At 39.8% G+C, this 13,880-nt stretch overlaps 1 protein-coding gene across 2 annotated transcripts in view; it reads left to right on the plus strand.

The window, feature by feature from the left end:
- SCAF4 (SR-related CTD associated factor 4) overlaps window positions 1-13,102 on the plus strand; it is a 62,031-nt gene extending 48,929 nt beyond the window's left edge. For both annotated transcript variants that reach the window (XM_055567696.1, XM_055567697.1), the window contains exon 20: window positions 11,792-13,102. In XM_055567696.1, coding sequence (XP_055423671.1) covers window positions 11,792-12,735 — 944 coding nt within the window. In that variant the 3' untranslated portion in view covers window positions 12,736-13,102. The remainder of the gene's footprint in view (window positions 1-11,791) is intronic.
- Window positions 13,103-13,880: the final 778 nt, after the last annotated feature.

The raw sequence follows: 13,880 nt of genomic DNA on the forward strand, positions 1-13,880 counted from the left end.
TAAAATTATATTACTGTACCTATAATTTATTTTAAATTGTTCTAATTGTCAGCAGGAGAAGTAGCTTGTTTAGGGAAGTATGTATCTTGGCATGGTTGCCTCAGATATTTTTACAGTATATTAAACCAGGTGATAAGTTCACATATATAGACATTCCATCATGGCTTAGTGATAAAATGTGTATTGGTTATATAGTAGTGGCATTTCATTTAAATAGCATGATATGGTATCTGTATTTATCCTATTAGTGATACTCAAATTGTTTTCTTAAAATGAAAGGTAAATATATCCTTGAGAGTTAACTGAGTTCTTGGATCTTAATTTCTGAAATGTGGCAATGATATTTTTAAACTAGAGGGGCCAGTAAAATGTTCAACAGATATTCCAAAATTCTGTTGTGGGCCTTGGTTATGAAGGAGGCAGTGGGGTGCTTTAAGGATGGTTTGGTTTAAAGAGTTTTCTGAATGATCAGACTTAAGTTTAGGTGTTAGTTTGGAAGTGATGACTCTCTGTTTCTGGAATTGGGCTGAGGTAGCCCACACCACCAGATTTATAGAGAACCACCTCCATCTTCTAGAGATTTTTATTGTTTTAGTAACCGATAATCTGAAAACATAAAAACTATTTGATGCACAATAATAACTCATTACTTGATTTTAAAGGAATCTGTGCTTAATACCTCACACTCCCAAGTAGCTTGCTAGAGCAGTGGTCATTTCATTAAAGTTAATAGTTCATAGTTGTTGACCATTTAGAAGAGAAGGAATATGAAAGATGATAGCAATTCAGTACATTCTCTTTACTGTATAAGTGTATGTATTTATTACTTTTCCAAATTTATGTATAACATGTATCTCTCATACGATGTACAACATATTCTTATTTAAAATTTCATTGTAATGTGAAATTTGGGTTACTTTGGTGTTCCAAACAATAAAAAAATACACAAAAAAAATGTTTGTTTGTGTTACATATCTATTGTGTTACCAGCATATCCAAAATATCTTTTCAAGGAAGAAATTAAGCTAAGTCAGACTCATTGCTATTGTGCAAAATTAAAGTCTCTTCTCTTGTCAGGTACATACATTCATTAATTATTATTATACAGAGATTCTCCCCGGTTTTGTCACAGTGCTATAAATGATGGTGAACTTTATAAGTAAGAATTGGGTATGTGTTAGATTGCTTCTTTTTGATAATATTTGTTACCAAAGATTTAAAGCACAAGTCACAGGTCAGTGGCCTACAAGCTGAATTGCTAGACAGTAGTATGATGTATTTCGAGCTTGATTTTTCACACTTCCTTGCCTGGCGTTTGATTTTCCGAAATGTGAACACGTCAAGAATTATGTAGACCAAATTGGTTTGTAAATTAAACAGTTATATTTGCTTTTATGCCATAGCTGTGACCTTAATACTGTCTTGAAGATGAACAATTTTATTGTCAACTTCTGTAATTCCACTTCATTCTTGAACAGTGCTGGGATTAGGGGCTTCAACTCCCGTGCAGTTGAAAATCCACTTTAAATTTTATAGTTGGCCCTCAGTAACCGAGGTCCCACATCTGTAGATTCAACCAACTACATACCCTGTAGTATATATTTACTGGGAAAGCAGTCTGTGTAAGTGGGTCTGTCCAGTTCAAATCTGTTTTTCAAGGGTCAACTGTGCTTTAAAATTGATATTTTAAGTTGTGATTTCACTTAGCTTTAGAGTTTTCTCCCCAGAATTTTGATTTTTTGATAATTTTTAATATTTTAAATTAGAACATTAGAGCACCAATCTAATAGTGTGAATAACATTTAAAGGAATTCTGAAGAAAATTCTCAATGTTTTTTTAATGGTAATGTCTTAATTTTTAAAACAGTTTGCATTTTAATTTTTTTCTTATTGTAGACTTGGTTATGATGTTGGTTATATTAAATTATAACCTAGAGGGGTCTACCAAATGTTCCTTTGTCCTATAAAAGTGTTCTTTGAAAGCTTTAAAATATTTGAATTGGTACTCTAAATATTGCGTTTTATTATTCCACTAGTGTTTTATACTTAGAAATGCTTCCAAAATACTCAACACAGTGTTTCTTTCAACTTTGTATAAAAAACATTGTTCAATGAATGATTAATAGTGATCAATCCACAACAAATACTTACTTTGGGTATGAATTTATACATGAGTATACTGTATTTTCTCAGAAGGTGAAGCACTTCAAACAAAACCTTGGGAAAGTCTTGCACAAAAACGTGAAAGGTGCTTATCACATTGTCTCCATCTCTGTCTGCACCTTCTAGGCTGCAGAACTCCAACCTAAAGAGTCTTTTTAATTTAAACCTGACAGCTTTTGGGGCCGAAGGAAGGTAGGAGGGACAGAAACTCTGGGCTCTAGATTGATTTTTGGTAGACAAGTATAATGCTATGAAGAATTGCAGGTAAGATTTTTTCCAGATAACACTGAGAATTATGGATGATCTCATTCAGTGATGGATTACCAGTATATCCCAGACTTCTTGACTCCAGTAGTACAACTCCTAACTCCAAGTCACACCTGTTATGCTTCTGTATACAAACTGAAATTCTAAAAAGCAACTATAAAAGATCTATAGGAAAATTGACCAAACCTTATTGTAGATTGTTTTGAAAAAAAAAAAAAAAAAAAAAAAAAACACCAAGAAGTCATTTTTAAGAGATAATGGCTTCTGGTTTTTTCATTTAAAATTAGGGTTTTCATGTCCTATGCCATGCTAAAAATAGATATACGTCTTAGTGTACTTACACTATATATTATTGAAACTCAAATTTCTTTTAAGTCTTTGCTACCATACCTTTTTTTTCTTTTTTTGGTGTAGTAATGTATAATGCAATGTAACATGTGCTCTCTCTCTCATTCTTAAAAAACTAGCTCATTTTTTTCATTCTCCCCAGCTCCCAACACAGTACCTGCTAGAAGAATCACCTGGGAGTCTCTTCAGAATAATTATGCCCTATTTGTTATTAATTGGTGAATCTAGGCAAAGGAGATACATGTTTGGGTTGTACTATTATTTCAATTTCCTGAAGGTCTGTAGTTTAAAAGAAACAAGACAGCTTTCAATGGTTCAACAACCATATATCTGTATGCCTAGAGGCTCTCAGGGCGTTGATGGGAGAGAGAAGAGTGGCTGGTATATCTTTTTCCTTGTGTGAACAGATTTCGAATTAGGTTCATGCACAGTGCCACAGTGGCATTCTTTTGGAATCAAAAAAGGTGGAACTGCAACTGGGAGCGGAAAAGGAGGTTGTGAAAGAACATTGCAGCTTTTCTCAAAATAAATTTCAGGCCTTCATAGGTAAGGAAAGAGACCACCATGGGGAGAGACTGTTTTTGCCCCCTGAGAGGTATCTTGTCTATGAGTTTAGTTGTCAGTTTATGCCACCACCATACATTTATATGTTCAACATGTTTACTCCCAATACCTACTGTGGACCAGGCACTGTTCTGGGTACTAGAGATACCTGAATGACAAGAGAAGGCCTGTCTTCCTGGAGCTTACATTCTAGCAGGGACTTAGATAAATAAGTAAACTAATAATTTCACATGAAGATATTCCTGTGAAGAGAATAAAGCAGAGAACGGGATTGGAGGGATGTCGTGTAAAGTGTACTGTTTTGAATAAAATGGCTGGAGAAGGCTTCTGAGGAGGTAATATAGAGAGGAATAATAAGAGGAAAGAGTCATGTAGATACAGAGGAAGAACATCTCATTTAGAGAAGACAGAAGGGGAGCCTGGACTGAGAACAAACTACAGAGGGCTGTAGGGCTGGAACAAGGTGAACATAAGAGCAGCCGTGATGAGTTCAGAGCTAGTGACCAAGGGTCAGTCAGGAGTGCAACAGGAAGTGTAGGTTTGAACACTGTTGTGAACTAGTTTCCATTTTTCAAAGGATTGTATATGGCAGTTCTGGAGAAAGCAAACTGCAAGAGTTGGTAAGAGTGGAATGAGGGGACTATTTTGGATGAAGATAGAGCCTTTAAAGTGACTCTCCTAACTTACATACGTGAGAGAAGAGCCAAGAATGACTATGTTTTGTTGTTTGGTTTTTTTTTAACCTGAGCATTTGGTAGTGTAATCGCCATTCCTGAAATGGGAAAATCTCAAAGAGGCGTGGGTTTAGGGTGAGGATGTCAAGTTAAATATGTTGGATTTTGACATTTAGGTGCAGATGTCAGCTAAACAACTGGTAAAGATAAGTTCTGGTGTTGTCAGCAAATATAAACGACATTTACAGCCACCAGTCGTGAAATTACCTAGGGAGGGGATGTAGTGCGAGGGATGAGCCCAGGAATACTGCAGCATTTAGCAGTTGAAAATACAGTATGGAGAACTAAGAGTTTGTGTGTATCAATCATTTAAGCCTTACAATTCTCTGAAGTTGACACAGTTATCCCCATTTTGTAGATAGAGCGTAAGAGGCATAAAGAGATGAAATAACCTGCCCAAGGTCACAGCTCCAAGTGGCAGTGCCTAGAATTCAAGGTACCCTCGTTCCAACACCCATGCTTTTAGCCACTGTCCTGTGCTGTTCCATCCAGCAAAGGCACAGCCAGGGAGCTAGGAAACAGTAGAGGGAGGTACTCTGGAAGCTGAGTAAAGGAAAGTTCCTAGGGAGGAGGGAGACGGCAACCGTCACAGGCCATTGTTGGGTCAAAGAGGAGTGCTGAGACTTGCCAACTGGATTTAGCAAAACGAAAGCTTCTGGGTGACTTTGGGAAATGTGGTTTTATTGGAGTGATGGGTTCAAAAGCCTGTATAAGTGTGTGTGTGTGTGTGTATATATATATATATATATAGGAGAGAAGGAGAGATGAGGCAGTGGTACAGTGATTCTGGACATCCTACTCTGAGGAGATGTGCCATATGGGGGAACATTAAAATGGGGGTGAGAGCTGAAGGGAAATCCACAGCGAGGGAGGGATTTTTTGTTTTTATTTCTAAAAGATAGACAAAACTCCAGCATGTTATTACTGGAAAACCCGGGACGGGAAATTTTTGATGCAGCAAAAAAGAGAGATTTGCTAGGTTGATATTCTTAGGTAGATGAGAGGGGAGCCTAGGTTTGGGGTTTGAGTGTGGGGCTTCATTTAGCCTTTGGAACACATGTTCCAAACATGTTCACAGACGGAAGGAGCAATACGGATACAGGTGCAGGTAAAGGGTAGGTTTGGTGGTAGGTGGGTGGATGAAAAAGTCTTTCTAAATGCCTTCTTTTAATGCTATACCAACTAGGATAAATAAAACTTATTTCCATTTAACATTACTTGGTAATGAAATGAAGTACTTTGGATGGGCCTTGAAAAGATACGCTAAGTGGAAGAATCTAGTCACAGAGGGTCGTGTATTGTATGATTCCACTTACATGAAATGTCCAGAATAGCCAAGTCCATAGAGACAGGAAATGGGATGTATGGTTGCCTGGAGGTTGGGGGGAAATGGGGAATGGTAGTTAATGAATACAGGGTTTCTTTTTGAGATGATAAAAATTGTTCTAAAATTTATTTTGATGGTTGCCGAACTCTGAATATATTTAAAAACATTGAACTACACCCTTTACATGGGTGAATTGTAGGCTATATGAATTTTACCTCTCAAAAGCTATATAAAACCAACCAGGTAAGGGCAGACAATTAAGGAAAAATGAACATTTGAAACAGATACCTAGAAGCATATGAATGTGAATTGACTCACGAAATTAGAATTGGTGGCCAGGATTAAGGGAGAATTTGTGGTTGTAGTTACAAATAAAATGAGGCCAGTCAGCATGTTGGGGGTGGTGCCCAGCCATATTCAGGTGCAGATTAGGTAGAAGAGTTGCATTTAAAACCAATTTCTGAGCAGCATGGTGAGGGAGAACCATGGACTCCCAAGACAGGTAAGGAGGAAAGGAAAGACGTTGCGGGCATGGGGAACATGATCCTAGTGGGATTGACGGTTGTTTGGGGCACTTGAAAATGAGAATTTTGAAGTAACGAAGTTGCTTCTGATGAAAAGTCCAGGACTTCCCAGAGGTATTGGCTGTGGTAGAATGAAAGACAAGATGATTGGTGGAGAAGAGGCAGAAGAACCATCCTTTCTGCTGATTGGCCTTTTCAGATGTTCCCTCTGCCCTTCCTCCCCTTGCTTTCCCCCCTTTCCTTCTTCACATAGCAGATCCTTGTTTTAAAAAAAAAAATCCAACTTAAATTTACATCATCTGTGAAAGAATACAACTAACACATTCAGCTGGTCTCTGCCACAGTAAATAAGTCAAGCCTTATTCTGAGATTTCAAGGTCCACACTGGTCCCCAACCATATCAACCTTCCCCTCCCACACCACCCCTTTAGCCTTTTAACATACTTGTTTCTTATTTCCCATGATCACCAACATCTTTGCTATAGAAAGCAGTGGCATCTCTCTAATCTTGATACTTGTTTTTTAGTTGTGGAACAGTTGAGGGCTTTTTGACTCATAGGAAATAGCCTTGGCTATTTAAACTCCAATGAGTTTCTTCCCCAGTGGCTTGGACGTTAAAGAATCCACCTGCAATGCAGGAGACCCAAGTTTGATCTCTGGGTCAGGAGGACCCCCTGGAGGAGGGTATGGCAACCCACTCCAGTATTCTTGCCTGGAGAATTCCATGGACAGGAGAGCCTGGCGGGCTACAATTCATGGGGTCGCAAAGAGTCCAACATGACTGAAGTGACTTAGCGCACACGCACGAGTTTCTTCTTCTCCTTGAATTTAAATAATTTGTCTGCCTTAAAATCTTGCTGTATTAGAAAATTTGGAGTTTTCTATCTACTGTGCTGTTTCCCCAGGTCTGAATTCCTCCCTTTTTTGTTTCATCCATATTCTGGATAAGTTAACACCATGACTCTTAATCTTCTGGGCTCTATACATTTAATCAATCTCTTGAGCACATTTCCATCAGGTGTAGCCCAGGCCTCTCCAACCCTCAGTGTTACCATGTGAAGTTTGTCGTCTCTCTCCAAAAATTGCTTCTGTTATTAAATTTCTGCATTGCACAGATGCCTCCATCCTCTCATTCAAAGCAGAGAGCTGTGTTCCTCCAGCTCTTGGATTCTTCCGGTCCTGCTGTTGAAAAGCTTAAATGTTCCTCCTTCTCTAGCACCTCTTTCAGTTGTCTCTCACCTCTGTCCCCTGGATTCTTGAAATAAGAGCCTCACTACTCTCTAGTATCCTCCCTCCTCCCCCTTCTTGCTTTCCTCAGGAAGAGGGATTTTCCAAAAACGAACATAGGACCATCCCTGCTAAAAATCCCTGTGTGGTTTTCCCACCTCTCTAGATCAGTCCAAGTTCCTTATCACGCATGGAAGACCTGGATGCCCCAGCCTACCTTGTTCAGCCTCACACATCTCCTCTTTTTTTCTTTTTCTAATTTTTAATTGATAGCGATTTATATTTGTACAGATTCTAGCTGCTTCAATAATAAACCTCACCTCGATTTTCATTCAAAAGACATTCTGCTGCAATAACAGCACACTTTACTGCTTCAGCTTGCTAATAGGCCTTTTCAGCAGCGCCATCCTCTTGATCGTAACATCCTTCCTTCCTAATGTTGGCCTGAATGTTTTTCTCTTCTGCTGACACCTAATTCAGACATGTCATGGGACTCCTGCTCATTTTCACACACACCAACTTGTATCAGTTTTACTTTTGTCACCATCCTAGTGTGTGCCATCTCTTAGAGCAATTAACATTTGTTTCTACTAGGCTGTATTCTGTTTGAAGGAAAAGATGATTATTTTTAGTCCTTATATCCCCAGCACATGCTTCCCTGGTGGCTCAGTGTTAAAGAATCCACCTGCCAATGCATGTTTGATCCCTGAGTTGGAAAATTCCCCTGGAGAACGAAATGGCAACCCACTCCAGTTTTCTTGCCTGAGAAATCCCATGGACAAAGGAGCCTGGCAGGCAACAGTCCACAGGGTAGACACAGGTTGGGACACAGCCACTAAAGAACAACATCCCCAGCACAGTAAATGTGGTAACAATGTAAAAAAAGCTTCGATGGTCAACATACCTATGGGTGAATTTTTTTTTTTTTTTGAAGTTTGTAACTCTGGAAAACTTGTCCATGGTATATTGCACATCAAACTTTGAAATAAAATGAATAATTACGTTGAATGTCCTTTAGACCTGGGGAACTCACTACATATCCACTGGTGTGTGTGTAACATCAGCTTTCCTAATGAAAATGAAATTCAGCTGTTATCCCTACCAGGAACTTATACCACCTGATATATTTTTTTAATCAAATGTAACTTTAATTAAAAGAAGTACTTTTTTGTTCACTGCAGAACAACAACAGATGAGCAAAAAAATCAGTAATTCTACCACTTGTGTATTTTGAAGGCCAACATTTGAAACTATGGAAATACTGTCAGAGGAGTCTGTACTTTGTTGGCCCATAAAGGGTTAAAGGGAAATCAGCTTATTTATGAAAGAGAAAAATTATTTGAGTGTATAATATTTTAAGTAAACCCCAAATATCCACATGTGTTAGATAGATAAATTAGGCAATGGGTTTTTTTCTTTATAAAAATACGCTTTGGGGAATTCCCTGGTGGTCCAGTTGTTAGGACCCTGCATTCACTGCCATGGGCTCTGGTTCAATACCTTGTTGGGGAACTAAGATCCCAAAAGCTTTATGTCGTGGCCAAAAATTAAAAATAAATTAAAAAAAAATTTGTTTGTAGGAGGTTTCATTATATGGGACTTCCCTGGTGGTCCAGTGGCTGAGACTTCACTCTCCCAGTGCAGGGGCTTGGGGTTCAGTCCCTGGCCAGGGTACTAGATCCCACATGCCACAACTAAAGATCCGGTTTGACAAGATAAATATTTATTTATATATATATATATATATATATATGCATGCATGTACTGTAAAAGTTAACCCTGTTAAGTCAGTCTGTATGTACCCTCAGATGCATGTTACAAAGAACTTAGAAATGCGTTCCTAGAGATGGGTTTACCAAGAATCATTGCCCATTTGATCTCTGTACAAAGATAGAGGTTGGCTTTTGGCAGCTGTCAAATTGGTAGTTGAGGAAGCCATCAGTATTCCCATTGTCCTGCAAAGGTCTGTTTCCTCTTAAAGATTCATCTGAACTTAATTCTTTTGTTATAAGATACTTTTAATCCCTTCCCCATCCCTGTAGTGTAATTTAAAACTTGCTATTGGCCCCTTGAGCTTATAGTTAGGTACTAGAATGTGCCACACCAAGTCTTTTAACAGAGTAAACATTTATCATTTTTATCCTTGAGTAAAAGCTGGTGGGAAATGAAAATTTTATTTAGGTGCTTCTGTATATGATAAACTATTGAAAGAGACTGTACATGGGTACATACACTTTATGTTGCTTGTTTTGAGTTAAAGTCCACAAGTGTTGGTACTGTATGATTTCTTTAAAAAGTGGGAGCAAGGAAATAACCTTAGATGCCGGGTTGTCTCACTATATGGTCCAGTCTCAGTAAATGTACAGTAAGTGGCATCAAGAAAGTTTGCTGTGAATTTCATATCATTCTGAGGTAGAGTATAAGTTCTGTATTATGCTCACTGTCTGGGATTTTCTTAAGAGTGTGAAGAGTCTATGAAGGGCTGAGGTCTTTGCCTCATTCATCCAGTTCATCATTTGTGGGTTTTCATTATGGTAATTAACATTTTCTTAGGCCTGGTATATGGAAGCTTAATTGCTTTCAATTACCAAACTGCTTGACTCTAAACTGTGGTGGATATTGGGGGACCAGGAGAGGCTAATAAAATCTTAATGATCAGAAATACAAAACATAGTGTTTTTGCAAGGTGAAATACTTAGTGTTAAGACATTTACCATCTGTCAGAATAGATGTGTAGAATAATAACTGCAGCACTTAGCAATGTGCCAAGCTCTTAGCTCATGCTTAAGTGTTTTATCCCATTTAATATCAGCAAAAAGCAGGTATTATTATCTGTATTTCTGAGGCATGTGTCCAGGGTCACTCCTGTGTGAGGTTTTTTTCACCAAATGTTTCTCTTTAAGCATTTAAAAGAAGGTGCTCTAAGTAAAGTGATAAGAGTTATAACTTCATGTTAAGAGTTATAACTGATACACGTACATTTTCAGTCCACTCTTTTTAGTTCTTAAGTCTGACAGAGTAGTATTGGACCATATGTTCAGAGGAGCAAAAACTGAAGTAGAAATTCTTGTCTTCCATATTAGTAATAATTGTGTATACAGAAAATCTATTGTTAGGATTTAGTAGGACTTCCTTAAATGTTTGCTAAAGTGAGTGGGAGGAAGTGATTGAAACTGTAAACATAAAATAACATGATGTTGGGGATGGGGGAAAGATGCAAAAGTATTGGGTTTGCTTTCAGGTTATTTTTCTGTCAGTGTTGCACAAGCATTTCTCTCACCATTGCCACCTGATAGTCATAACCTACAACTTGCCAAAGACATCTCTGCAGTATGTGAGGAGCCCTTCTGATAATACCTGAACGTTTTCCTTTTTAGAGTAACTTGTTGTATTGTTAATATTTGCAGAGAAATGAGAGAGGTGATGATACCTGTTACTTAATTAAGTTGTGAAACAAATCCTCTTTTTCTGTATCATACATGATGGGTTGAATTTGACTGTTACACTAAAGCATAAGTAAAATGCCTCCTGTAAGTAGGAAATAAGACCAGTAGTCATTGTCACTTTCAGCAGCACTAACTTTTATCAGTCTTGCCATCTTCGGGAAAATGAATAGAAGGTGAATAGCTGAGCACTCAGCATAGTTCAGCAGTCATTTTGGCATAGCAGTTCACATGTTATGCTGTGCTTTAAAAAGAGACTTGTGAAAACAAACTCACCGTTCTTGTGTTGATCTTTGTTTTACAAGCATTAGTGTTTTCAATCCATGGGTTGGGAAGATCCCCTGGAGAAGGAAAAGGGCAACGCATTCCAGTTGACCGAGTCTGCCTGCAGTGCACGAGGCCAGGGTTCAATTCCGGGGTCCGGGAGATCCCCTGGAGAAGGATATGGCAACCCACTCCAGTATTCTTGACTGGAAAATCCCATGGAGAGAGGAGCCTGGCGGTCTATACAGTTCAGTTAACATTATAATACTGGACCACCACCAGTATTCTTGCCTGAAAAATTCTAAGAGGAGCCTGGCAGGCTATAGTCCATGGGGTCACAAAGCGGCTGAGCAACTGAGCACATGACTGCACGTTAACTACGTAAAGCATTTTAGTGTCATAGACTCAAAGAAACCTCCCTCTTCACTGGATTTTCTGGGTCATTGACCCCATTTTTTTCTCATAGAAAGTCAAAGTAAGACTTAGAGTAAAAAATTTCTAAGAGTACACCTGAAATAAGTTTCAGTTGGCTCAGCTAGTTCATTTCTTTATCTCATTAGGACATAGTACATTGTGTTTCTCAAGTATTTTGAGTGGTAAAACAGCTGCTAATCAGGGCTGTGCGGAAGGATGTTTAGATATACTTTTTCCAAAATGTGGTATATTAGTCTCCTTATGTGACATATTTGGACCTCTACCTGTATTAGGTAGGTGTGTGTACATAACTGTATAATGTATCTTTAGGACTGCTTGCCGTGGATTGTTGCTGGGACTTCACATTGAGTTTCTCCTGGGTAGACTGGCAAACAGTATGACATTGGAAGATTGTGAATTTCATTTTGCTCCAAGCACCACAGGAAACAGCTGAAAATAGAATATGCCGTCTTCTGTGTTGCTTTATTTACAGTCTCATTTTTATTGCCTCATTAGGTACACAAGGAGTTGCACCAGGTCCCGTCATTGGGCTCCAGGCCCCATCCACTGGTCTTCTCGGTGCCCGACCTGGCCTGATCCCACTCCAGCGCCCGCCGGGAATGCCTCCACCTCACTTACAGCGGTTTCCCTTGATGCCACCTCGGCCCATGCCTCCACACATGATGCACCGAGGTCCACCACCAGGCCCGGGGGGCTTCGGAATGCCTCCGCCTCATGGAATGAAAGGCCCATTCCCACCCCACGGCCCCTTCGTCAGGCCTGGCGGGATGCCAGGGCTCGGGGGCCCGGGGCCGGGCCCGGGGGGTCCTGAGGACCGAGACGGAAGGCAGCCGCCGCCGCAGCAGCAGCAGCAGCAGCAGCAGCCACCTGCACAGCCGCCGCCGCAGCAGCCGCCGCCAGCCCAGCAGCCGCCGCCGGCTCAGCAGCAGCCACAGCCGTTCAGAAATGACAGCAGGCAGCAGCAGTTCAATTCAGGTAGAGACCAAGAAAGGTTTGGAAGAAGATCCTTTGGAAATAGGGTGGAGAATGACCGGGAACGGTACGGGAACCGTAACGATGATCGAGAGAATAGTAACCGTGAGAGGAGAGAGTGGGGAAGGAGGAGCCCCGACCGGGACAGGCACAGAGACTTGGAAGACAGGAATAGACGTTCTAGCGGGCATCGAGACAGAGAGAGAGATTCTAGAGATAGAGAGTCTCGTAGAGAGAAGGAAGAAAACCGAGGCAAGGAGAAGCCCGAGGTGGCAGACAGGGCAGGCAGTAACAAGACCGTGGAACCTCCCATTAGCCAAGCGGGAAACGTAGACACTGTTTCAGAACTTCCTAAGGGGGAGCCTGGGCCTGCAGTCGCAAAGCCTTCTGAAGAGTTACCTGCTGAGGCTACCTCATCCGTCAACCCCGAGAAGGACCCCGGCTCAGCAGCAGAGGCTCCTCGTTAAGAGAGACTGGGATCTGTCGGATATGACAGCAACACAGGAGGGTAGGGCTTGGGGTGTACAGATGCTGTATTATACCTGCTCCCGCTATGTCACAGCCCCGCAGTAGTTGGTGGGAGCTGTAAGCAATTTGATTGCTTCCCTTCTATTTAAAAATAGCCACAAAATAACAACAAAAAAATACTGAAAATATGAATAAATATTACCCTTTTTGCTGTAACTTTTTAAAAGTTTTGACTTTAAAAAGTTTACAAATCGTAATTAGAAGTGCTCTCTATTTTTTTTTTTTTTTAATTTAAGACAAGGTAACGGTGAAAGCTCCTCAAAAAACAATAGGGATGTTTTTAATAAACTCTATTTTCGTAACAAACTTTAACGTGTGCTATTCTTCCTACACTGCATTAAGGTGGAAAAGGACTGTTCATCGAAGTTTGAGCGGTTAATGCTGTATTAGTCTAAATTAGACGTGTTGATTTTATGGAAACAGACATCTTTATGTAGTTATTTTCAAACACTTCATCTGTAATACTTTTGATTTTTAGCATTTCAATCTTAAGGCAAAAGTTAGTGGTTTTAATGTTAACTGAAAAGCTTGAGTTTTGGGATTCAATCAAGGTGTTCTCCTCCTCCCCACCCGCCACCCATTGGCTTTGTGATAAATGTTGCCCTAAATAATTGGTAAAAGAAATTCTTTGCTAAGGGAACATTGGACCCCAACATTGCCAATTGTACTATAAATTATTGCCTGGGTATTACTTCTTTAGAAGGCTGGTTGTCTTTCTTACCATCCCATTAAATTTTTCAAAAAGGTGAAAGAAAATCAAGGTTAGTGTCTGCAGCTTTAAAAGCTTCTTGTCTCATCTGTTTAAGAACTTAAATGCAGCCCCCACTGTTTCTATAACCCTTGCCTGTTGCCTCTCTTTTCCCCTGCTGAGCAGAGGTAAACTGAGCTTTTCAGCCCTGCAAAGTACTCGCTCTTCTTTAAAATAATTGGGTTAACTAGGAAGAACAGTTGTGAGTTATCCAAGAACTGTTACATGAAGACATTCAAAGGGAAATCAAACCTGTACCTGAAGTAGTACAGAGAAGCGGTTACATAAAGCTGCTGAGCCAGTGCCAAGGAAAAGACCAACCGTTAACACAACCCA

Source organism: Bubalus kerabau, chromosome 2 (assembly GCF_029407905.1).
Source record: "Bubalus kerabau isolate K-KA32 ecotype Philippines breed swamp buffalo chromosome 2, PCC_UOA_SB_1v2, whole genome shotgun sequence".
Classification (NCBI taxonomy): Eukaryota; Metazoa; Chordata; class Mammalia; order Artiodactyla; family Bovidae; genus Bubalus; species Bubalus kerabau.